This window comes from Sus scrofa, chromosome 3 (genome assembly GCF_000003025.6).
Source record: "Sus scrofa isolate TJ Tabasco breed Duroc chromosome 3, Sscrofa11.1, whole genome shotgun sequence".
Classification (NCBI taxonomy): domain Eukaryota; kingdom Metazoa; phylum Chordata; class Mammalia; order Artiodactyla; family Suidae; genus Sus; species Sus scrofa.
In genome coordinates this window covers 40,927,981-40,955,715 of record NC_010445.4, presented here as the reverse complement: position 1 = coordinate 40,955,715, position 27,735 = coordinate 40,927,981, and the positions used below count along the sequence as shown (strand labels likewise).

General features: G+C 51.1%; 1 protein-coding gene and 1 long non-coding RNA gene across 7 annotated transcripts in view; one reads left to right on the top strand and one right to left on the bottom strand.

The window, feature by feature from the left end:
* Positions 462 to 27,735, top strand: part of LOC106509720 — a 29,211-nt gene continuing 1,937 nt past the window's right edge. For 2 of the 5 annotated variants that reach the window (XR_002342457.1, XR_001307522.2), the window contains exons 1-7: positions 462 to 751; positions 958 to 1,028; positions 3,491 to 3,672; positions 8,696 to 8,823; positions 20,397 to 20,630; positions 24,824 to 24,980; positions 27,148 to 27,273. This is a non-coding gene — a long non-coding RNA (uncharacterized LOC106509720). Of the gene's footprint in view, positions 752 to 957; positions 1,029 to 3,490; positions 3,673 to 6,375; positions 8,460 to 8,695; positions 8,824 to 20,396; positions 20,631 to 24,823; positions 24,981 to 27,147; positions 27,274 to 27,735 lie in introns of all 5 variants that reach the window. The other 3 variants (XR_002342458.1, XR_002342459.1, XR_002342460.1) reach the window with 3 other exon arrangements.
* Positions 26,553 to 27,735, bottom strand: part of LMF1 (lipase maturation factor 1) — an 87,922-nt gene continuing 86,739 nt past the window's right edge. For both annotated transcript variants that reach the window (XM_021086874.1, XM_021086875.1), the window contains 3 exons: positions 27,541 to 27,724; positions 27,037 to 27,149; positions 26,553 to 26,776 (listed from right to left, as the gene is read on the bottom strand). In XM_021086874.1, the coding sequence (XP_020942533.1) occupies positions 26,602 to 26,776; positions 27,037 to 27,149; positions 27,541 to 27,724 (472 nt within the window). In that variant the 3' untranslated portion in view covers positions 26,553 to 26,601. The remainder of the gene's footprint in view (positions 26,777 to 27,036; positions 27,150 to 27,540; positions 27,725 to 27,735) is intronic.

Here is a 27,735-nt window from a genome sequence, read left to right as displayed (position 1 = left end):
AGCTCACACTTCAGTCCTTGTCGAGGTAGCGGGTAAGTGCCGATTCTGAGTTGTCGCGGCCCCTCTTGGCCATAAATTCGACCATGGTTTGGGAGGTATTGCATGGCCATTTCGGCCCATGGTGCCAGGAGGGCTCCTGCCCGGGTCGGGCGAGGATGTCAGGGACAGGCCGCTCCGTGGGCCCTCACTGCCCTGGGCCCCGTTACAGCGGCCGGGGGTCTCTGGGCCACCTGCCTTCCTCACCTGCCACCGACCCGGAAGCAGGATTCCCTCTCGTTTCCTCTCCCGCGTCTAGAGCTGCCCTGTTGGAGCTGTCGATCACGTGTGGAACCGTCCGTCTGGTCAGCCGCTTCGGGTCACCTAGTCACCGTTATTTTTGTCAGAGGCCCAGTCCCACATTTGGTCAGGCCGGCAAAGTACAAATAGTGCAGCTCATGGCATTCATAGAATTAGAGGCAAGTATTTAAGCCCAGCTGTTTCTTGACGAGTTGTCCAGACCAGGGAGTGGGGCACTTAGGGCAGAAAGCTGCTTCTCCCTGTGCTTCATCGCAGCTGTCGTGTCGGACGACTCAGGTGTGAACCGGCACAGGTGCCTCACTGAGACGCCCACGTGGCTTTGGGCACCACGCTCCTCACCACAGAGGCCTCAGAATTCTGTGGGCTCATCGACTGGTGACTCCTATTTAAAGCCTGTTGAGTTCCCGCTATGGTGCAACGGGATGGCTGACGTCTTGGGAGCCCTGGGACTCAGGTTCAATTCCCGGCCCAGCACAGCGGGCTCAGAATCTGGCGTGGCCAGCTTATGGCTTAGGTCATACGTGGCGGCTCAGATCTGATCCCTGGCCTGGAACTCCGTATGCTGCGGGGCGGCCAAAAAGAAAAGGATAAGAAAAGCGCCTCTTGGGTACATTTTTAAGGCTTAGATAGGGCTGATTATATCCTCTCCTCCTTCTGAAGGGACAGAAGTAGCTGCCAAATGGTCGGAGCAGCAGAATACAGGTCTCTCGACCGTCAGGCTCATCGCAGCGGTGAGTATGCGCCTCTGAACGGCTACATCCATGACCTCGAGTCCAAGGGGGTTCTCAGGTGCATCCTCCTGTCCCTCCCAGTGGGAGCCGTTTGTCAGGACCACAGATCTGCGGATGTCTGTTGGGTGCGACACGGTGACCCTCTGGTCACCTGACCCAGTCTGTCCCAGGCCAGTCTCTGTTCCCTGTCAGAGCCTTGGAGAGGAGAAATCTGCCAAGGTATCATCTAGAAGTAGGCGGCCAGCCTTGTTCCTGACCCTACTCGGCTAATTATCCTTCACGTCATTTCATTGTTCCCACCATAAGGGAGCCTTTAAATTTTAAAGACCATAGCCTGGTGTTAACCACAGATCCGTCCCATAATTGTTCAGGTTCCGTCTAATAAATGGGAGCGCGTAATTTTGACTGAGACTCAGCGCATTGTTGGGGTCGAGCTTGCGCGAGTGTGTAGGAACATTGCTGGCCATGGCCAGGGTCAGAGCAGCTGGTACTAATCGGCCACGTGAGGGGGGGCCCCCACGGTAAGATCAAGAGTGGCCTGAACAGGACTGAAACATCTTCTAAAATAAATTTACTGGAGTTCCTGTCGTGGCTCGGGGGTAACGTACCCCACTATGAACAAGAGGCGGAGGGTTCTCTCCTTGGCCTTGCTCAGTGGGCTAAGGATCCAGTTTTGCTGTGAGCTTTGGTGTAGGTTACACACGCAGCTTGGATCTGGTCTTCCTGCGGCTGTGGTGTAGGTCAGTGTCTACAGCTCTGATTCAGCCTCTAGCTTGGGAACTTACATGTGCTGTGGGTGTGGCCCTAAAGAGACCAAAACAAATCCTAGGGGCTGTCCAGTCAGAGCCTTGGAGAGGAGAAATCTGCCAAGGTATCATCTAGAAGTATGAGACATAGGTAGTTGGCCACAAAGCCTGCAGTTGGATTGATCTTTAAAACGGGCACAGGATCACGTCCACGACGGAACAACATCTGATCACATGCAAAGGCCCGAGGAGCCAAGGACCCACCGTACCTGGCGGTGCAGGCCAGGCCCGGCGTCTTGGGCCAGCTGTCTGTGTCCGATGTCGTCCTCTCGTCCTGGTTTGAGTGTATTTCTCTTCTGTTGGCGTGTTGTTTCGAGACGAGTTTGAGGCCCGTCGTCTCCTCCGTAGACCAGTCTGGCCCAGGTGGGAAATGCAAAGCCAAATGCCAGCCCCTCCTTCTGCTGCGCTCGAGCCAGCTCAGGGCCTGGGACACCTGCCCGTGATCAGCTTACTGTGGGGAGCTGCAGAAGCAAGCTTAGCGTGTCCTTTTGTTTATTTATTTTTAAGACGTAGTATATTTTTTGGTCCCATCTATGGCATGTGGAAGTTCCCTGGGCCAGGGAGCAAACTTGAGCCGCAGCGGTAAACCGAACCACAGCAGTGACGATGCCGCGTCCTTAACCACCAGGCCGTCAGGGAACTCCTAGAATGTCCTTTTGGAAGCTCGTTATGTACAACAATGTAACACGTCCCCTTTTAATAATAATATATAATAACCCACTGTGGGGTTAAGAATCCAGCGTGCTGTGGCTGTGGTGCGGGTCGGCAACTGCAGCTCCGATTCAACCCCTTGCCAGGGAACTTCCATTTGCCACAAGCGTGGCCCTAAAATAAACTAATAAATAAGATATTGTAGAAAAAACAAAGCAAAACAAAACAAAAAACAAAATGACCCACGGTGGAGCAGTGGTTAAGGGTCCAGCTTTGTCACAGCTGTGGCTTAGGTCTCAGCTGCAGCTCAGATTCTGTCCCTGGCCCGGGAACGTGCATATGCCGAGGGTGCAGCTGGAAGAAGCATATGTGCCTATAAGATAGGTTCATAAATCCTTCATTCCGTCTTACCAGCCTCCCTGTGATAACTTCAAGGGAGACAAACAGTGTTTCCCCAGAGGGTGGACGTCAGCCTGAGGAAGACCAGCGGAGGCGCCTTGGGCCGGGGGGGGCCACAGGCGCCACGGGTTTAGAAGTTGGGTTTCTGGAGTTCCCGTCGTGGCGCAGTGGTTAACGAATCCGACTAGGAACCATGAGGTTGCGGGTTCGATCCCTGTCCTTGCTCAGTGGGTTAACGATCCGGCGTTGCCGTGAGCTGTGGTGTAGGTTGCAGACACGGCTCGGATCCCGCGTTGCTGTGGCTCTGGCGTAGGCCGGTGGCTACAGCTCTGATTCAACCCCTAGCCTGGGAACCTCCATATGCCGTGGGAGCGGCCCAAGAAATAGCAACAATAACAACAGCAACAACAACAACAACAAAAAAAAAAGGCAAAAAAGACAAAAAAAAAAAAAAAAAAAAAAAAAGAAGTTGGGTTTCTGTGGTTCTGTGACCCAGAGCACTGTGGGGGTGTGGGTGACACGCACAATGAAAGCACTGCCTAAGTGGCCCAATTTTACAAGTTTCCTTGATAACTTGTCCCGTAAAATAGACCTCCCTCTCACCAGGTCTTTCTGCAGGGACTCCCCAAAGGGGAATGACCTTCCCTAAAAGCAGCTCGCCTGCCGACTGTGCCATGGCTCTTCTGCCTCCCAGGTGGAGACGCGGACATCGTGGCGAGTGCCTGCTGGGACCCCCGAGAGGGGGCATCTGGATAAAATCAATCTGCCACGTTTCAAAGGGCGTGCAGGTAAAGGAGCGCCTTCCTGATAACTGCGGAAGGGCTTTCCTGGGTTCTGTTTCAGACACGTGGTGCATCTAGGATAAACCTTGGCGCGGCAGTGCCGGAAGGCTCCCACACTACTGTTTACCCACAGCAGCTCTCAGCCTGGCAGACTCCTGTTCGTGCTCGTAGTTCAGCCTGTTGGGCAGGAGAGACTTTGGGTGAGGACTGCCCTCAAGCACTGACGCTGGAGAAACAACAGCACCATCAGCCGGGTCGTTCCCTGGGTCCTTGCAGATACGAACCGTCAGTGAATGATATTAAATCAGAATTTGCTGTAGCGCTTTCTTGGAGATCAGTCCTGGGAGATAAAAGATTGTCCGTTAAAACAAGACAGTCTTTTTTTTTTTTTTTCCTTCTTCTTTTTAGGGCCACACTGGCCGCATTCGGAGGTTTGCAGGCTAGGGGTCAAATCGGAGCCACAGCAGCTCCCCTGTGCCACAGCCACACCAGATTTGAGCCGCATCTGTGATCTATGTCTATCTCACAGCAACACCAGATCCCCAACCCACTGAGCGAGGCCAGGGATCGAACCCGCATCTTCATAGACACTGGTCAGATTCGTTTCTGCTGCGCCACAGCGGGAACTCCAGTCCAGTCCTGTTTTTCGTCATGGATGTCTGAGTCCTCTGGTCGCAAGGGGACTGGATGAAGTCTGTCGCATCTGGGAAGGGCTGCATCCGGTGAGAGCCAGGTCGTTTCAAGGGCGCTTCATCCAGTCGAAGACTGCTGTGCTGAGAGTCTAGTACGGCCTCCACAGAGGGGGAAACAGACAGTGAGAGGCGCTTGCTGACTGTGTCTTGTGTGGTCGGACATGGCAGCGCTGCACAGCCGGTGCAAGGCGCCATAAGCCCTTTCTCGACAGAAACTCCTTCTGTGGCCTCTTTTTAAAAATTTTTTTAAAATTACTCAAATGAATTTATCACATCTGTAGTTGTATGATGATCATAACAATCCGATTTCATAGGATTTCCATCCCACGGCCCAAGCACATCCCCCCACCCCCCAAACTGTCTCCTCCGGAGACCATAAGTTTTTCAATGTCTGTGAGTCAGCATCTGTTCTGCAAAGAAGTTCAGTCTGTCCTGTTTTCAGATTCCACAGGTCAGTGAAAGCATTGGATGTTCGTGTCTCACTGTATGGCTGACTTCACTTAGCATGGTAATTTCTAGGTCCATCTGTGTTGCTAAAAATGTGGGTATTTCGTTCCTTTTAATGGCTGAGTCATATTCCATCGTGTATATGGACCACATCGTCTGGATCCACTCCTCTGTCGATGGACATTAAAAATATGGAGCGCTTCACGGATTTGCGTGTCATCTGTGCGCAGGGGCCAAGCTAATCTTCTCTGCATCGTTCCGGTTTTAGTGTATGTGCTGCCGAAGCGAGCACTGTGGCCTCTTGATACAAACTCCTTCTGTGGCCTCCTGCCCTAAGGGTATTGACGGCTGCTGGGGTAGGGGCTTATTCCCATCTGCAGTGGCTTTAACGGGGGCAGAGTGTAGCTTCCAGTGTCAGTAGAATCACATGCCCATAATTCTTTAGGTACGAAGCCTAGCAATTCGTCTTGTTCAGTGTCTTTCTCGTCAGAGTATGTGATGGAGGGAGTTCCCATTGTGGTGCCGAAGAAACGAATCTGACTAGAATCCGTGAGGACGTGGGTTTGATCCTGGCCTTGCTTAGTGGGTGAAGGATCTGGCGTTGCCATGAGCTGCGCTGTCGGTCACAGACGTGTCTCGGATCCTGTGTGGCTGTGGCTGCAGCTGGAGCTCCAATTAGACCCCTGGCCTGGGAACTTCCATATGCCACATATGCGGCCCTAAAAAGCAAAAAAGAGTATATGATGGACAAAGTCTGATTGATCCTTTAAATCTAGGAATGTTTCTCCTTTAGGAATAAAGGAAATATGGACTTTATCGCTTCTCATCGGTCTCTGCCTGTCAGGTGAAGGGGAAAAGTAGCATCTTCCTTTTAAGTTCCCCTCAGTCGAATCCTAAAGGGACCAATTTAAGAGCCTTACCAGGCACGTCAGAAGCCCCTACCACCTGCACTGAGGTGTCACTCCGAGGGAGGGAGCCTTTAAAGGTGGCCCCTCTATTGACTTGGGTTTTTCTTTTTTTTTTTTTTTTGTCTTTTGTCCTTTTAGGGCTGCACCCGCGGCATATGCTGGTTCCCAGGCAAGGGGTTGAATCGGAGCTGCAGCTACTGGCCTACACCACAGCTCACAGCAGGGCCAGATCCTTAACCCACTGAGTGAGGCCAGGGATCGAACCCACAACCTCGTGGTTCCTAGTCGGACTCGTTTCTGCTGCGCCATCACAGCAACTCCCGATTTGACTTCTGATTGTTTCTTCTTGTGTAATCATTTCTGCCTCTCCCAGGGTGTCAGAGAGGAGAAGGGGAGAGACTCCCCATGTTCCCTCAGAGCAGCCCTGTTCCTATTTAACTCGAAATTCCGGCCTAAAATCCAGTTTTCCTTTTAGGTTTCTCCTTCATAACTTACAGTTCAGTTTCTGATACCCTGGTTTTCTGCAGTAAAAAGCAGACTTTAGGTTTCTCTACCAGTTGTGGAGTGAACCGGGTAGGGTGGCAGTTAATCTTGGACTGGCACTGAGTGCTTAATTGGTGCAGTTGAAGGTTCATAATATTTTTTTCTTTTTTGCTTTTAAGGGCCGCACCCTCGGCATGTGGAGATTCCCAGGCTAGGAGGTGAATCGGAGCTTCGGCTGCTGGCCTGCGCCACAGCCACAGCAACGCAGGATCCGAGCCACCTCTGCGACCTGCACCACAGCTCAGAGCAACAGCGGATCCATGATCCACCGAGCGAGGCCAGGGGTTGAACCCTCATCCTCATGGACACTAATCAGATTCATTTCTGCTGCACCACAGCAGGAACTCCTGAAGTTTCGTAAGTTTTGTAGATGTCCCTTTTTCGTTCTTTTTAATGGTTTTGAAAAGTTGGTCAGCCAGTGTAACAGGGGTTTGTGTGTAACATGGACCAACCTAGATTGTCTTTTGACTGGAGTAGCGAAACCCTCATCTGAGCCTTCTAAGGAGTCGGAGTTCAGGAAAGGACCGTCTTGGTGGTTAGAGAATGATTCAGGAGGAATTTCCTTTGTGGCTCAGTGGTTAACGAACCCGACTAGGATTCGTCAACTAGCTGTGGCAATGCCAGATCCTTAATCCATGGTGCTATATAGCAGGAATGCCACTAATAGCTGTATTAACTGACACAGATCTGAAAACCTGGGCTTGTACAAACAGACGGTTAACTCAGATTCCTTAGCAGATCCCAGTGGATCCTAACTTTGATCAGGCAACTCCTTATCTAAGGCCCTGAGTTCTGCTTGGGCAGAGTTCAGCCCTGTCTGCAATAGGTTTCTCCTCGGAGGGAGCTGTAATCACTTCTGATTTTTTTTATCCTTCTTTACTGGGGAAGAGGGAGCAGGAGGTGGAAGAGTCAGAAGAGAAAAAGAGGTAGTGTCCATGCCAGGCAGCTGAGGTGGCAGAGGAGGTGCCGAGGGAAGGCAGTGCCAGCGCAGCGGCTCTTTCACGTTCTGACAGTTTCAGCAGTTGCTTGTTGTTTCCTGCAAAGAAGGTGCTCTATCAGTTCCTCTTTTAGAGGTGTCTAAATCCCAATTAAAGTAAGAATTGCATTTGGTCTGTTTGATCTTTTGGCCAGCTTTTTCTGTTTGTGCAGAAATATCAATTTTGGGATATCCAGAGAACCCCAATTTGGCCATTTTAAGTGGAGATCTCTTCATATAATTAGGTAGGTGCTTGGAAATAGGCGCGCCTGAAGTAGCGTACATGAATCTGGCTGGGGTGTGTGTTGGAGGTTAGTTTTGTGATCCTCCTGTGTGTTTGAGAGACTCTCTTTCCTGTTTTAAGCTGACTCTACTGGGGGTAAACATTTGCTAATGAAACTGTGGTGAGCAGCGTGTTGCTTGTGGGCTCCACTCCGGGTGTCAGCCTCGTCGTCCGCCCTCTCACGTGGCTCGGTTTCTCCCTTGGGTGATCTGAGATCACTGTGGGTGCTCAGATTACTGACGGATCAGTTCTTAGGAGTGACCCCCTGGATGAGCAAGTCCTTCTCTGATGAGTGGGTTTCCCTTGGAGACACTGCAGGGTATGAGTCCTCTGCCTCCACCATTCCTGTAATTTCGAGGTTGCCTGCGAAAGCTGTAACTGACCAGGAGGGTCTTGTTCTTTTTCTTGGGAGCAGAAGCTCTCATGTGCTGTCTTCACTTTTATCCCAACAGATTCTATTCAGGCAGCCAAATTGAGGCAAAGCATCAGATCAGTCTCTTACCTGACCCCTCAGCCCAGGCCAATCAGCCTCCTTCAACTGAGCAAACCCTGGTCCCCCTCAGCCAGCCGCCACCCCAGCGCCTTTTGACTGTGTGGGCATTACCCATCAGCATCTTCCAGCCAGCTTCCCCCGCCCCAATGTCTGTCACCTCTGTGGGTATTTTCCTGGTGTCTTTCAACTAGGCCCCCTGCCCGGTACCTTTTAACTGGGACACTAGGTGCCTGGTAAACTCGGGATCATAAACCAACACAGGAAATCTGAGAAACAAGAAGGACACACCCAAATTTGTTTCGACCCCCCAGTGAGGTGGGAAGGTGCAAGGGGCTCCTGCTGTTACCCAGGCTCTGATTCCTTGTAAAGTTCAGGCGAAGGAGAGACGTCTGCCATGGGCCCCTTCGAGGTCGTCAAAACTGCCACCTGAAAAAGGCGCAGCGTGAGAGCCGTGAGTTAAGTTTTATTTGGGGCAAAATGAGGACTAAAGCCCGAGAGACAGCCGTTCTGATGGCTCTGAGAAAATGCCCCAGAGAGTTCAGGGGTGGGGTGAATACACGGAGGATTCTGGTGAGGGTGCGTGCGGTCAGGCACCCATTTTGGCAGGGGCTTGCTGCTGGTCTCGGGAAAGTCACTGTTGGTCACAGGGAGCAGATGCTACCATTGGGCATTTCACTGCTTTTCCAGACAAGGAGATGCAAGCACTGGGGCCACGAAGTCTTCTCGTGGAAGCATCCGACGCTCTGAAGACCCCTTCGGCCGGTTTTCTCCGGCGCAGAGGCCTCACTCCTGACCTCACCCCCACCTCCTTTTAGGTGAGTTGAAGCTTAGCCGCTTCAGCAGCACATGACTTTATCGCTGTAGAGGTAGGTGGCGAGCGTCAGAACTGGAGCGGACAACCTTCAGCCCAGGCCACTAAAACGTTCTGCATGTCAGCAGTGAGGCTGTTTCATGTTCTTATCGTTTGTGCGTTCATTGGAGCAGCACTTTCATTTTTAATTTATTATTATTATTTTTTGGCTGCCCAGAGGCCTGTGGAGTTCCTGGGTCAGGGATCAGATCTGAGCCGCAGTTGAGACCTACGCTGAACGTGTGGCAACCCTGGATCCTTTAAGCCAACGTGCTGGGCCGGGGTCCACCCCGCGTTCTGTGCTCCAGGGCCGCCGCAGATCCGGTTGTGCCACAGGGGAAGCTTTTAATTTCCCTCACAGCTTAGCTGTTTGGTGCAAGATAACTAGCTTTTGGCCTGTCCTGACTTTCAACATGAAATTTAATCATTTTTATTTAGCTTTTGATTTAAAGAGAGAGATGTGCAATTCTTCCTTTTACGTGAACACTTAAGAGGCCGGTGCAGCATTCTTAATTGGCCCAACACCAGTATTGTTTTGTCTCAGGGAATAGGGAGCCCTGAAGAGAAGCGGGGGCATGGCTGGTCTCTGGAGCAGTTAGAACTCATACGGTTTTCTTTGGAGTTCCCGTCGTGGCACAGTGGTTAACGAATCCGACTAGGAACCATGAGGTTGCGGGTTCGGTCCCTGCCCTTGCTCAGTGGGTTAACGATCCGGCGTTGCCGTGAGCTGTGGTGTAGATTGCAGACGCGGCTCGGATCCCGCGTGGCTGTGGCTCTGGCGTAGGCCGGTGGCAACAGCTCCGATTCAACCCCTAGCCTGGGAACCTCCATATGCCGCGGGAGCGGCCCAAGAAATAGCAGCAACAACAACAACAACAACAACAACAACAAAAAAAGAACTCACATGATTTTCCATTACGTTTGTGCTTTTTTATAGCCGTACCTGCGGCACATGGAGGTTCCCAGCTAGGGGTCGAATTGGAACTACACCTGCCGGCCCACACCACAGCCACAGCCACAGCCACAGCCATGCCAGATCTGAGCTGCATCTGCGACCTACACCAAAGGTCATGGCCATGCGAGATCCTTAACTCACTCAGCAAGGCCAGGGATTGAACCCATGTCCTCATGGATACTAATCGGGTTCATTACCGCTGAGCCACCAGGGGAAGGCCCAAGTTCGTAGTCTTATGGGTATAGTTCCTGGTGCCCAGAACAATTACAGTAGTGATATAAAAAATCACTGATCACCCAATACCATAAAAATGCAGTGTTTCCATTTTTTTCAGTTTTTAATGAATGCCATGTGGCCTGGAGACCTAAAGTGAGCAGAGGGTGCTGCCCAGTCGTGCCGACGCACTTGCTGGATGCAGGGCTGCGTCATTTGTAAAGAACAAAGTATGTGTGAAGGCAGCACGGCAGGGTCGCCTGCGTTAGGACCAACAAGGAGCCTCAGTTTATGGTGCGAGATGGGCCCGAGGTGGTCTGGCGGGAAGTAGGACGCAGGACTCGTGCTCAGTGATGCCTCCACCCCGTGGCTAATCTCTGCCTCCTGTTTCCTTCCGCCTTAAGTGAACCCAGCCTGAGGCCTCGACCAAGCCTTGATCTGTGTCACCTGACTGCTTGCGCAGATCTGGGCCTCAGGTATCTTCCAGCCCCTGGGGCGGGAGGTCCAGGTCTCAGGACACTTAGACTTTTGGGGGGGGGGTATTTTTTTTGCATTGAGATGAAATTAACATGAAAAACAATTTTTTTACAGTGAGCAAACTGACATTTGGCATATTAGTGTTGTACCATCGTCACCTCTGTCTGGTTCCAAAACATTTTATTACCTCAAAAGAGAACACTCCATTGTTAGTGATCAGCCCCATTCTCCTCTCCCCTCCGCCTCCGGCAGCCACTAGTGGGCTTTCTGTATTGTTCCATTGACCTGTTCTAGGAGGCTTCTTTTTTTCTGTCTTTTTGCCTTTTCTAGGGCCGCACCCGCAGCATATGGAGGTTCCCAGGCCAGGGGTCCAATCGGAGCTGTAGCCACTGGCCTACACCACAGCCACAGCAATGCAGGATCCAAGCCGAGTCTGCGACCTACACCACAGTTCACGGCAACGCTGGATCCTTAACCCACTGAGCAGGTCCAGGGATCGAACCCGCAACATCATGGTTCCCAGTCGGATTTGTTAACCACTGCGCCACGACGGGAACTCCTCTAGGAGGCTTTTTGTATCTGACTGATTTTACTGGGCTTAATGTTTTCGAGATTTATCCACAGTGTAGTGTGTGCTGTTACTCTTTTTTTGTGGCTGAATAATATTCCCTTGTATGTTTTGTCTGTCCATTTATCTTGGGTAGGCATCTATGGTTTTCCACCTTTTGGCTAATGTGAGGAATAATGCTGTGACCGTGGCATACAAGTGTCTGTAACGCTGTGACCGTGGTGTGCAGGTGTCTGTGGAGTCTCTGATTTTAGTTCTTTTAGATGGATTCCCAGAAACAGAATGCCAGATCACATGGTAATTGATACGACATTGAACTCTGTGAGTTGCTGCTAGATTTTACCATAGCAGCCACACCATTCTGCATTACCTGTTACAGTGTACAAAGATTCCGATTTCTCTAAGTGCTTGCCAACACTTTTTTTCTATTAAAAAAATTAGTAGCCTTCCTGGTGGCTGTGAAGTGGCATCTCACTGTGGTTTTTGTGGGCATTTCCATGATTAAGAATTTTGAGCATCTTCTTATATGCTTGCTTGTTGGCCATTTGTATGTCTTCCTTGGAGAAATGTCCACTCAGATCATTTCGAACTGGGGTGTTTGTATTTTTGTTGCTTAGTTTTAAGAGTTCTTTATGTATTCTAGATACTAGAGTCTTAGGAGATACATGACTTGTAAGAATTTTCTTCTGGTCATTTCTCCACGTTGGTAGTGTCTTTCTTTCTTTATTTTTGGCTGCACCCTCAGCATGTGGAAGTTCCTGGACCAGGGATCAAACCCATGCCACAGTTGTGGCCTGTGCCACAGCTGTGGCAATGCCAGATCCTTGATGGTGTCCTTACTTAGATGGACAAAAGTTTTGAATTTGATGAAGTCTGGTTTATGTGGGGCTTTTGTTGTTGTTGCTCTTACTGTTGATGTCACACCAGAGAATCCACTGCCAAATCCACGGTTCTGAAGAACAACCTGTTTCTTTCAAGAGTTGTGTTTAGGTCTTTCATCCGTTTTGAATAAGTTTTGTTTTTTTCTTTGCTTTTTAGGGCCACACCTGCAGCATATGGAGGTTCCCAGGCTAAGGGGTGAATCAGAGCTACAGCTTCTGGCCTACACCACAGCCACGCAGGATCTGAGCCACATCTGCAGCCTACACCACACCTCAAGGCAATGCCGGATCCTTAACCCATGGAGTGAGGCCAGGGATTGAACCCACAGCCTCATGGTTCCTAGTCAGATTTGTTTCTGCTGTGCCACAACTGGAACTCCTTGAGCAAGTTTTTGAATATGGTGTGAGATGAGGGCCTAACCTCATTCTTTTAAGAATTTGTTTTACGGAGTTCCCGTCATGGTGCAGTGGGTAACCAATCCGACTAGGAACCATGAGGTTGCGGGTCCGATCCCTGGCCTTGCTCTGTGGGTTAAGGATCCGGCATTGCCGTGAGCTGTTGTATAGGTCGCAGACGCGGCTTAGATCCTGCGTTGCTGTGGCTCTGGTGTAGGCGGGTGACTGCAGCTCCAATTTGACCTCTAGCCTGGGAACCTCCATATGCCGTGAGAGCGGCCCAAGAAATGGCAAAAAGACAAAAAAAAAAAAAAAAGAATTTGTTTTACAAATTTGATTATTTTATTGAGGTATAGTTGATTTACAGTGTTGTGTTAATTTCTGCTATACAGCAAAATGATTCAGCTTTAAAGTGATATATATTTTTCAAAAATGATATGTAATCTTCTTGTTTTTCCATCCTATATGTACTAGTTTGTATCCACTAATCCCAGACTCCCAATCCATCCTTCCCCTGACCCCTCTCACTTATGGCAGCCCAGAGTCTGTTCTCCATGTCTTTGAATCCGTTTCTGTTTCATAGATGTGTGCAACCAAGAGATTCCACAGGTAAGTGCTATCATGTGGCGTTTGTCTCCTTCTGACGTGACTTAGTATGTAATCTCTGCGTCTATCCATGTTGTTGCAGATTGCATCATTTCATTCCTTATGGCCAAATAGTACTCCACTCTGTGTGTGTGTGTGTGTGTGTGTGTGTGTGTGTGTGTACATACCACGTCTTTATCCATTCATCTGTCAAAGGACATTTAGGTTGTTTCCATGTCTTGACTATTGTGAATAATGATGCTATGAATATAGAAATGTATCTTTTTGATTTATAGCTTTGTCCAGATATATGCCCAGGAGTGGGATTGCTAAATCGTAAGGCAATTATATTTTTATTTTTTTCCTTTTTTTTTGGGCTGTTGCCTGGCATATGGAGCTCCTTGGGCCAGGGATCAGATCCGAGTTTCAGTTATGACCTAAGCCGCAGCTATGGCAATGCCAGATCCTTAACCTGCTGTGCTGGGCTGGGGATCGAACCTGCATCCCAGCACTCCCAAGTTGCCACTGATCTGGTTGCCTCACAGTGGAAACGCCTATTTTTGGGTTTTTGAGGAACCTCTGTACTGTTTTCTGTAGTGACTGCACCAGCTTACATTCCCAGCAGCAGTGCAGGAGGGTCCCTTTTCTCCACACCCTCTCCAGTATTTTTTATTTGTAGACGTTTTAATGATGGCCATTCTGACTGGTGTGAGGTGGCACCTCATTGTAATTTTGATTTCCATTTCTTTAATAATTAGCAATGTTTCCAAGTGCCTGTCTTATTTGGAGAAGTAGCTACTGAGGTCTGCCCGTTTTTCGATTGCTATGAGCTGTTTATGTATGTTGGAAATAAAGCCCTTGTCAGTCGCAGCATTTTCTCCCAGACTAGTTTGTCTCTTCATTTTGTTAATGGTTTTCTTTGCTGTACAGAAGCTTGTAAGTTTGATTAGGTCCCATTTGTTTATTTTTGCTTTTATTTCTATTGCCTTGGGAAACTGATCTAAGAAAACACAGGTATGATTTGTGTCAGAGAATGTTTTGCCTGTGTCCTCTTCTGAGAGTTTTATGGTGTCGTATCTTATTGTTAAGTCTTTAAACCATTTTGAGTTTATTTTTGTGTATGGTGTGAGGGTGTGGTTTACAGTAGCTGTACACGTTTCCCACCACCACTTGCTGAAGAGACTGTCTTTTTCCCACTGTATATTCTTGCCTCCTTCCTTGAAGATTGGTATGTGGGTTTACTTCTGGATTCTGTTTTTTCCGTTGATCTATATGTCTATTTTTTGCCATTACCATGCTGTTTTGGTTACTGTAGCTTTGTAGTATTGTCTGAAGTCAGGGAGGATTATGCCTTATACTTCGTTCTTTTTCCTTAGTGTTGCTCTGGCAATTCTGGGTCTTTTGTGGGTCTATATAAATTTTAGGATTATTTTTTCTAGTTTTGTGAAAAATGTCATGGATAATTTGATAGGGATCAAATTAAATCTGTAGATTGCTCGAGTAGTATGGCCATTTTAATATTAGTTCTTCCAGTCCAAGAGTATGGGATATCTTTCCATTTCTTTGAGTCATCTTCAACTTCTTTGTTCATATTTTATAGTTCTTAGCATGTCTTTCATCTCCTTAGTTAGCCAACCTCCTTCTTTAGGCTCACATCCATTTCCCAGCACCATCTGAGAAGACTCTCCTTTCTCCATTGATTGGTCTATGGCCATTTGACCATGCATGGGAGGCTTTCTCTCTAGGCTCTGTTCTCTTGTATTGGCCTGTATGTCCATCCTGTGCCACTACCAGTTTCTTTTGTTTTGTCTTTTTGCTTTTTCTAGGGCTGCACACACAGCATATGGAGGTTCCCAGGCTAGGCGTTGAATTGGAGCTATAGCTACCAAGCCTACATCACGGCCACAGCAACACAGGACCCGAGCCTCCTCTGCAGCCTGCTGTAGGATCCAGCTCATGGCAACGCTGGATCCTTAACCCACTGAGCAAGGCCTGGGACCAAACCCGCAACCTCATGGTTCCCAGTCAGATTTGTTAACCACTAAGCCATGACGGGAACTCCGCCACTACCAGTTTTGATTACTATAGGAGTCAAAAGTGGAAGTGTGAGTCCTTCAACCTTCCTTTTCAAGCTTGTTTTCATTATGTGGGGCTCCCTGCAATTCTATATGGATTTGAGAAGTGGCCTTTATATTTCTACAAAAAGCGCCATTGGTTTTTCTTTTTTTAGGCTGCACCTGTGGCATGTGGAAGGTCCCAGGCTAGGGATTGAATTGGTGCTGCCATCTGCTGGCCTACACCACAGCCATAGCAACACCACATCTGACCTGCACGTGCAACCTATGTGTCAACGCAAGATCCTTAACCCACTGAGTGAGGCCAGGGATCGAACCCACATCCTCATGGATCCTAGTCAGGTTCTTAACCTGCTGAGTCACAATAGGAACTCCCAAGGCCACTGGAATTTTAGAATTTTGATAGAGATCTTTTTTTTTTTTGCATTTTTGTCTTTTTGCATTTTCTAGGGCCACTCCCACGGCATATGGAGGTTCCCAGGCTAGGGGTCCAATCGGAGCTGTTGCTGCCGGCCTACACCACAGCCACAGTAACGCGGGATCCGAGCCACGTCTGCGACCTACACCACAGCTCACAGCAACGCCGATCCTTAACCCATTGAGCAAGGCCAGGGATCGAACCTGTAACCTCATGGTTCCTAGTTGAACCACCGAGCCATGATGGGAACTCATGAGGCCTTTTTTTTAGGGCCTCACCCGTGGCATATAGAGGTTCCAGGCTAGGGTTCGAATCGGAGCTGTAGCTGCCGGCTGTGCCACAGCAACGTGGGATCCAAGGTGATTCTGTAACCTGTACCACAGCTCATAGCAACGCCGGATCCCTAACCTGCTGAGTGAGGCCAGGAATTGAACCTGCAACCTTATGGTTCTTAGTTGGATTCGTTTCCACTGCCCCACGATGGGAACTCCTTGATAGAGATTCCGTAGACTCTAGATACTTGTTAAGTATTGTCATCTTAACAGTGTTAAGCCAGCAAATCCACGGACACAGACAGACCCCTGGGCACCTTATTTAGGTCTTTGATTTCTCTCAGTGATGTTTTTATACTTTTTAGTGTACAAGTTGCTCACTTCCTCGATAAAATTTACTCTTGGGTATTTTATTCTTTTGGATGCTATTATAAATGGTATTTGTTTCCTTAGTTTCTTTTTCAGATTCATTGCTGGTATAGAAACAAATATGACTTTTGTATGTCAATCCTGTACCTGCACCTTTGCTGGATGAGTTTATTCGCTCCAGTAGTTTTTTGTGGATCATTATAGTTTTACTTATTCCCTGATAATTTCAAAGCCTTTGAATTACTTTTCTTGGCTGGACCTGCAATACAGTGTTGAACAGCAGTGCTGCACATGAACATCCTGGCTCTGGTCACAGGGAGAAAGGCGTTAAGTCTTTCACCGCTAAGTATGATGTGAGCTGTGGGTTTTTCCTCAATGCCTCTTATTATGTTGAGGAAGTTCCCTTTGATGCTTAGTAGGAAGGTGTTGGATTTTTTTTCTTTTGTCTTTTTTAGGGCCGTACCCACGGCACATGGAGGGTCCCAGGCTAGGGGCGGAATTGGAGCTGCAGCTGCCGGCCTCCACCACAGCCACAGCAGTGCGGGATCCGAGCAGCATCTGTGACCTACGCTACAGCTCATGGTAACGCAGGATCCTTAACCACTGAGCGAGGCCAGGAATCGAACCTGCAACCTCATGGATGCTAGTCAGATTCGTTTCTGCTGAGCCACGATGGGAACTCTGTTGGATATTCTGCAGAGGATTCTTCTGCGTCAGTTGGGATGATCATTTTTTTCCCCTGGCCCTGCATTCTGTTAATGTGCATTGCACTGATTTTCTTATGTTGGATGCCTCTGGCGTTCTGGGATAAATTCTCCTCCATCATGGCATATGATCTATGCTGATAGATTTGTTTCGCTAGTATTTTGTTGAGGATTTTTGTGTCTCTACTTATAAAGGATACTGGTGCCTTTGTCTGGCTTTGTTACCAGGATAACGCTGGCTTCATAGGATGAGTCAGGAAATGTCCTTCTTCTGATTTTTTGGGAAGAATTTGGAAAGCATTGTTAATTTGTCTTTAAATTCTTGGGAGAATTCAGTAACAAAGCCATCTGGTTCAATATTTTCCTCAAATGGTTTTTTTCTTTTTTTTTTTTCCCACACCTGCAGTGTGGGGAAGTTCCAGATCAGGGGATGGAACCTGCACCATAGGCAATGACCCAGGCCCTTAACGCACTGTGCCACAGGAGAAGCCCCATCTGGACATTCAACCCCCCACCTCTGTTGTTCGACATGTTAGGAGGAAATCACCATCCCTAGAAGTCACAGACAAAGCCCACAGTGGCCAGCATGGCCTCAGGGGCAGCCGCTCGGTTGTGTGGGGTCCTTAACTGCATTTTTCTAGGGATCAGGAGGAGGGATAGGAAGAAACAGAATGAGTCTGCAGGCTGAGAAGAAAGGGGACACCTGGAAAAGGCGGGAGGAGGAATGACAGCACGCATGTGTGTGTAGCAGGAAGTGGAAGGGGGCAGTTTCTTTAAAGAAATGCAATTAATTTTATTATCGTTGTACATCTGTCATCACAACCCAGTCTTACAGCGTTTCCATCCCAAACCCCAGCCCATCCCCTCACCCCCAGCCTGGCTGCGTTGGTCACCAACCATAAGCTTTTCAAAGTCTGGGTCAGTTTCTGTTCTGCACATAAGTTCATTGTGTCCTTTTTTTAGATTCCACATATAAGTGATAGCACATGATGTTTGTGTTACTGTCTAACTTCACTGAGCATAATTTCTAGGTCCATCTTTGTTGCTGCAAATGCCATTATTTCATTCCTTGTCATGGCTGAGTAATATTCCATTGTGTGTTTGTACCACATCTTCTTGATCCACTCCTCTGTCGATGGACATTTAGGTTGTTCCATGTCTTGGCTTTTGTATGTAGTGCTGCAGTGAACACTGAGGTACATGTGTCTTTTTGAGTCATGGCTTCCTCTGGATAGGTGCCCAGGAGTGGGACTGCTGGGTCCAATGGTGATTTTATTTTTAGTTTTTTGAGGAATCTCCATAGTGTTTTCCATCGTGGCTGCACCAATTTACATTCCCACCAACAGTGTGAGAGGGTTCCCTTTTCTCCACACCCTCGTAGCATTTATTGTTTGTAGACTTTGATGATGGCCATTCTGGCTGATGGGAAGGTGGTACCACGTAGTAGTTTTGATTGACATTTTTCTAATAATTACTGATGTGGAACATCTTTTCATGTGTTTTTTGGCCATCAGTATGTCTTCTTTGGATAACTGTCTGTTTATACCTTTTGCCCATTTTTTTGACGGGGTTGTGCATTTTTTGGCATTGAGCTATAGGAGGTGTTTATCTGTTTTGGAGATACCCCTTGTCAGTCCTTCATTTGCAAATATTTTCTCCCTTTCTGTGGGTTGTCTTTTTGTTTTGTTTACGGTTTCCTTTGCTCTGCAAAACCTTTTAAGTTTAATTAGGTCCCATTTGTTTTTGTTTTTACTGTCATTGCTCTAAGTGGTGGACCTGAGAAGATATTGCTGTGGTTTATGTCAGAGAGTGTTTGGCCTATGTTTTCCTCTAAGTTTTTTAGTGTCCAGTCTTATATTTAGGTCTTTAATCCATTTGAAGTTTAATGATGTGTATGGTGTTAGGAAGTGATCTGATTTCATTCTTTTACATGCAGCTGTCCAGTTTGCCCAGCACCACTTGTTGAACGGACTCTCTTTTCTCCATTGTATATTTCTCCTTCGTCATAGACTGTAGGTGTATGGGTTTAATTCTGGGCTTTCTATCCTGTTCCACTTATCTGTATTTCTGTCTTTGTGCCGGTGCCACACAGTTTTGATGACTGTAGCTTTGAGGTATAGTTTGAAGCCAGGGATCCTGGTTCCTCTAGCTCCATTTTTCTTTCTCAGGATGGCTTTGGCTATTTTCTGGTTTCTTTTGTGCTCCCAAACAAACTTTAAAATATTTTGTTCGAGTTCTGTGGAAAATGCTATTGGTAATTTGATAGGGATTGCACTGAATCTGTAGATTGCCTTGTATAGCACAGTCATTTTGACAGTATTGGTTCTCCCAATCCAAGAACATGGTGTATCTTTCCATCTGTGTCATCTTTGATTTCTTTCATCAGCATCTTACAGTTTTCAGAGTACAGATCTTTTGTCTCTTTAGGTAGGTTTATTCCTAGGTTTTTAAAATTCTTTTTGTTGGTGGTGTTGTTGTTTTGCCATCTCTTGGGCCGCTCCCGTGGCATATGGAGGTTCCCAGTTTAGGGGTCTAATCAGAGCTGTAGTCACTGGCCTACACCAGAGTCACAGCCACGCGGGATCGAGCTGCATCTGCAACCTACGCCACAGCTCACAGCAATGCCGGATCCTTAACCCACTGAGCAAGGCCAGGGATCGAACCCGCAACCTCATGGTTCCTAGTGGGATTTGTTAGGCACTGAGCCATGACGGGAACTCCTTTTAAATTCTTTTTGATGCTATGATACATGGGATTGTTTTCCTAGTTTCTCTTTCTGATCTTTCATCATTAGTATATAGAAATGCAGTCAGTTTCTGTGTATTAATTTTGCACATTCAGCCATGAGCTCTGACAGTTTTCTGGTAGTGTCTTTAGGATTTTCTAGATATGGTATCATGTCATCTGCAAGCAAACAGTGATAGTGTCATTTCTTCCTTTCCCGTGTGGATGCCTTGCCTCATATCTGACTGCTGTGACCAGGACTTTCAAAACTATGTTGAATAAAGGTGGTGAGAGTGGACATCCTTGTCTTTGCTCCCGATCTTAGTGGGAATTCTTTCAGCTTTTCACCATTGAGAACGATGTTCACTGTGGGTTTGTCGTATATGGCCTTTATCATGTTGAGGTAGGTTCCTTCTGTGCCCACTTTCTGAAGGGTTTTTATCAGAAATGGTTGTTGGATTTTGTCAAAAGCTTTTTCTGCATCTACTGAGAGGATCGAAGGGGTTTTATTCTTCAGTGTGTTAATGTGGTGTATCACACTGATTTAGGTATGCTGAAAATCCTTGCATCCCTGGGATGCATCCAACTTGATCATGGTGTAAAATCCTTTTGATGTATTGTTGGATTCAGTTTTCCAGTATTTTGTTGAAGATTTTGCAGCTATGTTCATCAGTGATATTGGCCTGTAATTTTATTTTTTGTGGTACCTTTGTTTGGTTTTGGTATCAGGGAGATGGTGGCCTCATAGAATGGGTTTGGGAGTCTCCCTTCCTCTGCAATTTTTTGGAATAATTTCAGAAGGATAGGTGTTAATGCTTGTCTAAATGTTTGATAGAATTCGCCTGTGAAGCCATCTGGTCCTGGACTTGGGTTTGAAATTTTTATTTTTTTGTCTTTTTAGGGCCACACCCACAGCATATAAACATGCCTGGGCTAGGGGCCGAATCGGAGCTTTAGCTGTCTGCTGACACCACAGCCACAGCCACACAGGATTCACGCCGAGTCTGTGACCTACAGCACAGCTCACAGCAACGCTGGATCCTTAACCCACTGAGCGAGGCCAGGGATCAAACCTGCAACCTCATGGACACTAGCCAAGCTTGGAACCACTGCGCCACAACAGGAACTCCTCCAGGTATTTTTTGAATTTCCTCTTTGATTGCTTCAGTGATCCACTGGCTGTTTAGTAGCGTATTGTTTAGTCTCCACGTTTGTCTTGTGCCATTTTTTTCTTGTTCATTTCCAGTCATGTGGCGTTGTGGTCAGGAAAGATGCTTGGCATTTCACTTTTCTTAAATTTACTGAGGCTTGATTTGTGGCCCAGATTGCGATCTATCCTAGAGAATGTTCCACGTGCACTTGAGAAGAACGTGTTTTCTGCTGCTTTGGGATGGAATGTTCTCTAAACATCTGTCAAGTCCATCTGGTGTAAGGCATTGTTTAAGGCCTGTGTTTCCTTGTTCGTCTCCCGTCTGGATGAGCTGTGTGTTGCTGTAAGGGGGTGTTCAAGTCCCCGCTATCATGGTGTCATCATCAGTTGCTCCTTTTAAGGTTGTCAGCACTTGCCTTATGCACTGAGCTGATCCTGTGTTGGGCGCGTGGAGATTTGCAGGTGGGGTGTTACGTCCTCTTCTTGGGTTGATCCTTTGATCATTGTGTAATGTCCTCCTCTGTCTCTCAGAATATTCTTTAAGATCCACTTTGTCTGATAGGAGAATTGCAGCTCCAGCTTGCTTTTGATTTCCGTTTGCAGGGAAACCCTAGAAGTGACGTGGGTCTCGTGAAGACAGCGTGTACATGGGTCTTGTTTGTGTATCCATACAGCCAGTTTGTATCTTTTGGTTGCAGCGTTTTGTGCATTTACATTTAAAATAATGTTTGATATGTATGTTCTTATTGGCATTTTATTGTTTTGGATTTGCTTTTGTTGGTCTTTTTTCTTTCCTTCTCTTGTGGTTTATCTTTCGGTGTTCTGTTTGGATTGCCTTTTCTTATTTGTGTGTCTGTTGTAGATTTTTGGTTTGCAGTTACCGTGAGGTTTTGATATTGGAAGAGACAGTGTGTGTGTATGTGGTTTTAAACTATTGGTCTCTCAATTGCAGACGCCGTGTCCAGTGTCCTGCCTTTGTGACCTCCCCTGCTCACGGTTTCTGGGTTGGTGGCGACTTGAGTGTGGGTGATTTCCTGCCACCAGTGAGCCTTGTCATTTCTCATGTTTTCTTTCTCGTTGGGGCCTTTTCTTTTCCCTCTAGAGACGCTCCTTTAGAATCTATTGTAGGGCTGGCTTGGCGGGGCTGGATTCTCTCCGTTTTGGCTGGTGTGTGACACTTCTGACCTCGCCTTCAGAGCTGAATGAGGGCCTTGCTGGGCAGCGTGTTCTGAGTTGGAGGCTTTTTCCTCTCGTCACGTTGCGTGTGTCGGGCTGCTCCCTTCTGGCCTGCAGAGGCCTGCTGAGCAGTCAGCCCGTGGCCTCACCGGGGTCCCCCTGTGCGTTGTTTCTTTTCTCCAGCTGCTTCCAGTATTTTCTCTCTGTCTTTAATTTTGATTGATGTGTGTCTCAGGGTGTTCCTCCTTGGGTTCACTTGACGTGGCCCTCGCTATGGTTCCTGGAGCCGAGTGAGCCATTCCTTCCCCACATTAGGGAAGTGTTTGCCGCTCCCTCCTCGGGGCTTTTCTCCGGGCCGCTCCCTCCCCTCGTCCCGGCAGCCCCATCTCGCGTGTTGGCGCCTTAACATCCTAGAGGTCCCTGGGGCTGTCCTCACCTCCTCTCATCCTGTCGGCTGTAGTCTGTCCTGTGTCAGGGATTTCAGCTGTGGGCATCCGCCTCGCGGATTCGCTCTCGGGCCTCTTAGGCTCTGCTGTGGGTTCCTCCCAGTGAATTTTTCATTTGGTGATTGTGTTGTTTATCTCTGCTTTTTTTTGGGGGGGGGGCCACTCCCATCTCTGCTTTTCTGTTTTTTAAATCTTCTTTTTCTTTGTTCGTTGTTTCTTGTAATTTATCGGCTTTGCCTCCAGTTTATTTTCGAGATCTTGAGTCGTCTTTACTGTCATCGGTCTAGAGTCTTTTTCATGGAGGTTCGTAATCTCCAGCTCATTTAGCTGGTTTTTTTTGGTTTTCCTTGTTCCCTTAGCTCAGGCACAATTCTCTGCCTTTTCACCGTGTATAGATTTTGGGTGCGCTCTCCTTTCTGCCGACAATGGGGTTGTCGCCTCTCTTGCTTCTGGTGTCTGCCCCCTGCCGTGTGGCTGATGTGGGTGGGGGGGCTTGCTGCAGGCTTCCTGAAGGGAGGGGCTGCCGCCTGCCCCCTGTTGGGTGGCTCCGATTCCTGTCCCTCTGGTGGGTGGGGCTCTGGCTCCGGCTGGGATTAGAGGTGGCTGTGCGATGGCGATGGCGGGATTGATGGCAGGATTTCGGCGGGTCCTTAGGCAGCCGTTTGCTGATGGGTGGGGCTGGTGGGTTCCCACCTGGTTTGTTGTCTGGCCTGGGGTTTCTCGGCCATAAATGGGTGGGGGTAGACTTTTCCAAAACGGCCCCCTCTAGAGGAGGTCATGCTGATGACTGTGCCCGCGACCTTAGACCTTCCCCCACGGTAAGCCACGGTCGCCCTGTTTCCCAGGAGAGCCCCCAGGGACCTCAGGCAGGTCTGACCCGGATTCCTGGGGTGTCTCTGCTTGGCCCTGGGACCTAGTGCCCAGGAAGGCCTGTGTGAGCCTTCCAGCGTGGAGTCTCCGTGTCCCCCAGTCCCGGGAGAGCTCCTGTGCACACGCTCTGCTGCCCCTCCACACCCAATGCCCCGGGGGCTCCTCCTCCCGACGCCAGGTCCCTGGGCGTGGGTCTCAGTTACTTTCCAGTCTGGGCTGCCCGCCTGGCAGGTACGGTGTTGCTTATATTGCATAATCCCGCCTCCTACCATCTCCATGTGGCCTGTGTGTCCTGGAGTGAGATGTCTTTCAGTTTCCAGTCTGTTTTGTTGAAGGCTCTTCAGCAGTTGGTTGTAATTTTGTTGCTTTTCTGAGAAGCTGAGCTCCAGTCCTTCCCCCACCGTCCTCATCCCCATCCTGTCTCCCCAGCAGTTGTTTGAAGCAGCGAAGCTGGGGCGCTCAGGAGGCTGATGAGAAGACGAGAGAAAGCCCAGTTGAGCACAGGGAGGGAGAAGGGCCCTCGCCCCATGGGGGCGGGAGCGGGGGCACCAGACGTTGTGGGGGACGCCGTGCACAACCACAAGGGCAGCAGAGCCTTCAACAGCCCCTCAGGTTTTCTGCATCTTTGGGAGCAGTTCTAATAACCAGAACACGCCTGAACCCAGCAGCACTGGTCTGGAGAGCTTCATGCTGCTGCAAGGCCCCCAGGCCAGGGGTGCCCTGACCCTGTTGCACCAGAGGTGGTGACCAAAGGGTGTGAAACCTCCGGTGAAAGCTGTGCGGTGAGGAGCCCAGGGAGAGGAGGGCCCGGGACCAAGGACGCCCCACAGGGGCCGACAAGGCCGAGGTGGTGAGGAGGGGGGGCTCGGCCTCGGCAAGTGCCAAAGATGCAGTACGTCAGCTGAGTGGGGACCGTTTAGTGAAGGGAAGATGCCCAGAGGCTCGCGCCCTCCTCACAGGGACAAGCCCTGTGCCCAAGCCCCTCGCCCCATCCTGGAGCAAGAAGGAGGTGCTGGGTCCTCCCTGAGCCAGCCTCTGGCTGAGCCTGCAGCTCCGCACGGCCTCTACCGGGCCCAGTGGATCCCCTGAGCTCCTTTCTAGAGCAAGAGGGCTGAGTGGGGGGCCTTCGAGGAGGAGCGGCAGAGCAGGGGCACCTCTGCAGCTTAGAGGGTCTCGCCCGTTGCTGTCACCGTTAGGCCGACCCCCGTCGGACAGCGGGCAGAGCGCGCTGCAGGGGAGAAGCCACCAGACAGTGGGGGTCTCAGCAGTGGCCAGCTTGCCAGGCGCTGGTTTCCAGGGTGTCTATCATTGGCTCAAGGGAGAGCTGGTGGGAAGAACAGACCTGAGATCCCCCACCCCTTGGGCAGGGCAGGGAGCGTCGCCCCAAGGCCAGGTCCCCTGCGAGCGGGCGCCGTCCTGTGGTCTGAGACCCTGTGGTCTCTTCCCTGGGTGCGTCAGTGACTCCTGGTTTTAGAAGGTGGCGGCCTGAGCCTGAGGGATGTTCCTTTTCCAACACGTGTCTGCACTGCCAGCTGGACGATGTGTCCAGACACAGCTGCTGGGAGGGGTGAGCCAAGGCCCCACCAGGTGTCCCTGCCACCCCCTCCCCATAAGAACAGCCGACCATCCTGACGCAGGCAGCGTGGGTGGAGCTGCGCAGGCATCTGGGCCTTTCTCGTCCATCAGGTCAAGCGCGCATCTGGTGCTGAGGGGCCAGGCTCATCTCTCTGCCAGCCTGGGTGTGACCAGGAGCAGCCTGGGGTTCAGCAGAGGCAAGAGAGGCGGCCCTGAGGGCCGTGGGCACCGGAGCGGCCACGCAAAGCCCTGCGGCCCAACATGGCTGGTGAGTGTGTGGGATGGAGGGGATTCGGGGAAGGGGCTGGGTGACAGGCGGGGACCCTCGGTTCACGTCCAGTGAGGTGGGGCCATGGGAGAGCCGAGTGGAGGAGGCTGGGGGTCTCAGGACAGACTCTAGGAGTAGGGCTGGGGCTGTTCTGGCAGAGGCGTGGACCTGGGGTCACCTAGGACATCCCGCAGGGTGAGAGGACACTGTCCTATCCCAGGAGGTGTGAGGCCGCCTTGTTCCCGGGGTCCCCGTGATGGGCTCAGGGCCTCCCATGTCACTCCTGCCACAGGCTCCCCCCACCCCTGCTGAGCTCATTGGTCTAAGCACTGCCTTCTGGACATGTCTGGGGGTTCCAGGAGCCTTGGGGGCCGTGACTAGACTAGGGCTCTGGGAAGGAGCCCACCCCAGGGGGTGCTGAGTTCCAGGAACCGCCCCTGCCTGAGCCCTGGGTAGCAGGGAGACCAGAAGGTGGGGGTGGGTGGGAAGGGCGGGTGTGGACCCACCCTGGCTCCTGGCAGGGAGTCCACCTGCGGTTCCAGGCTGGGGGGGCTGCCCCAAGCCAGGATGCAGCGTCTCCTCAGGCCCCTGTCCGCCCTGGGCCCCACAGGGGCGCCTCTGGTACCCCCACCCATGGGTAGGGCCCTTAGGGCCGCCCCCCCCACCCCCGGGAAGGGCTGCCCAGACACGGCAAGCTGGCAGGAGCCCCACACGGCTGTGGTGGGCAGACTTGCTGGCTCCAGGCTTCGAGTCTGAGGCCCTGGCTGTCCCGCCAGACACAGGGCGTCTGTTTGCCCGTGAGCAGGAACACGGCCTCTCTGTTGCCTCCTGGGCCGGCTGGCCCCCCAGATGGGTGGTGGTGGGGCTCCACACAGACCCACCCTTGTGCCCACCTCAACCTGGCCTCCTGGCCCGAACCACCGTTCCCGCTGGGACCCCCCACAGTGCAGCTGGTGCCCTGGAAGGTGAGGGTGGTGGGAGTCCGTCCCTCATAGCCGACGTCAGGCCCTCGCAGTCCCAGGCTGCACCCTAGTTGTCACTGCAGCACCCGGGAGGGTCGCCAAGAAGCACACCATTAATCCAGTTCAGCCTGTGGTGACCGGGCCTCAGCACTGCTGCCCTGGGGACCCCCCGGCCCCAAGTTTGGGAGCAGGAGGCTCCAGGCATGAGACTGGGGGAGGAGGTCACAGAGGAGAGGCCGTGCCTTGCGCAGGGCCCGTGGGACGGCGGCCGTCCGTGCACCGGTCACTGTGGAGGACCGTGTGCTGTGTATGTGGGGGCAGCGGGTTCTGAGAAAGGGCCAGGGCTTCCCTGCGGCCACATCGGGTACACAGCGGGTTGGGCCGTGGACAGTTCCCGCCCTGGGCAGTTCTTTCTGGGACAGACCAGGGCTGGGAGCAACACTGGGGTGCTGGTGTCTGGAGGGCCTGGTGCTGGGAACCGCGGGGACCCACTCTGGGGAGACAGGAAAGCCCCCAGGCCCCCTGGGCGGCCGGCAGCCCCCCTCTTCTCCGGGTCTGCTTCTCTGGACGTCTGGGCGGAGACCCCACTCACCACTCAGAGCAGGCAGCCCACCGTCTTTCCCACTTTATTGCTCGGTGCACAAGCCCTGGGCCGCCTCTTACTTAGGTTCCGGCTCCGGCCACTCCCGTGACTTGAAGTAGCCCTTCAGGTCCTGGAGGCGGAGCGGCGGGAAGTAGGGTCCCAGCCTCTTCCGAATCCACCACTTGCCCTCGGCGGCGTGCCGGCCCCCCGGGCGGCTGAACTTGTACCTGTAGTGCTCTCCCCGGACCCACCTGAAAGGCGACGGCAGCCGGTCAGCCCAAGCCCCCCAGACAGCCCTGAGCTTAGGGACCCGGGTCTTCCCTCCAGGGGGGCTGTGGCCCTGTGCTAGGACCCCTCAGAGGGAGGCCCTCGGGGAGCTGGGGCCCCGAGCAGATGATGGCAGGGGCGGGGAGCAGGGCCTGTGGCCCCTGCTGTCCTGCACATCTCCAGGGTCAGGGGTGGAGGCTCAGCCGGCAGGTGGGGAAGGGTCCTGTTTGTGAGGGCGTCTGACCTGGGAGGGGCCGTGCCCTCGAAGGGGTTGACGCCCAGCAGGGACAGGGCCTGGGCGTCGTTGGCCAGGAGCTTGCCCGCCAGGTGGATGATCCATTCGTTGTGCTCATAGGTCTGTGGGAGAAGAGGACAGGGCAGTGGCTGTGGAGACAGCTGGCCGCCTGCCGCTGCTGCCAACTCGGCCCCCTGGACACGTGCCCAACGGCTTCCACTGCTCTTCAGTCCAGCAGGATCTCAGGTGAGAGGCCAAGCCGCTGGGAGGCTGTCCTCCCGGGCACAACGGGAGGGTGACCATCCTGCAGGCGCTCCGGCCCGAGCAAGTGCTGGGGACGCTGGCTGCCCTGGTGGTGGCCACGCCTGCCTCGCCCCCCGTCCGTGAGGCCTGGCCCTTGGCACCTGCAGCTCCTCGAACGAGCCTGGAAGATTCTTAGCGGGCCAGGCCCAGCACAGGGGTCCTGGGCGTTGTCCCACCCCCACCAGCCCACGTCCCCACTGAGGGCCTTACCTGGAAGGCAGCGAACCACATGAGCCAGTCCAGGCGGTAGTGGTACGGAGAGATGAGGCACGGCCGCCGCCTCAGATCGCCTGGCTTACACTTGAACTCATAGTCCTTCCACTCGGCATCGGGCGCGCTGGCGTTGGGGCTGGCCGTGCCCTGCAGGATGACCTCTGTGCGCTCCTTGGTGATGCTGGGGGGGTG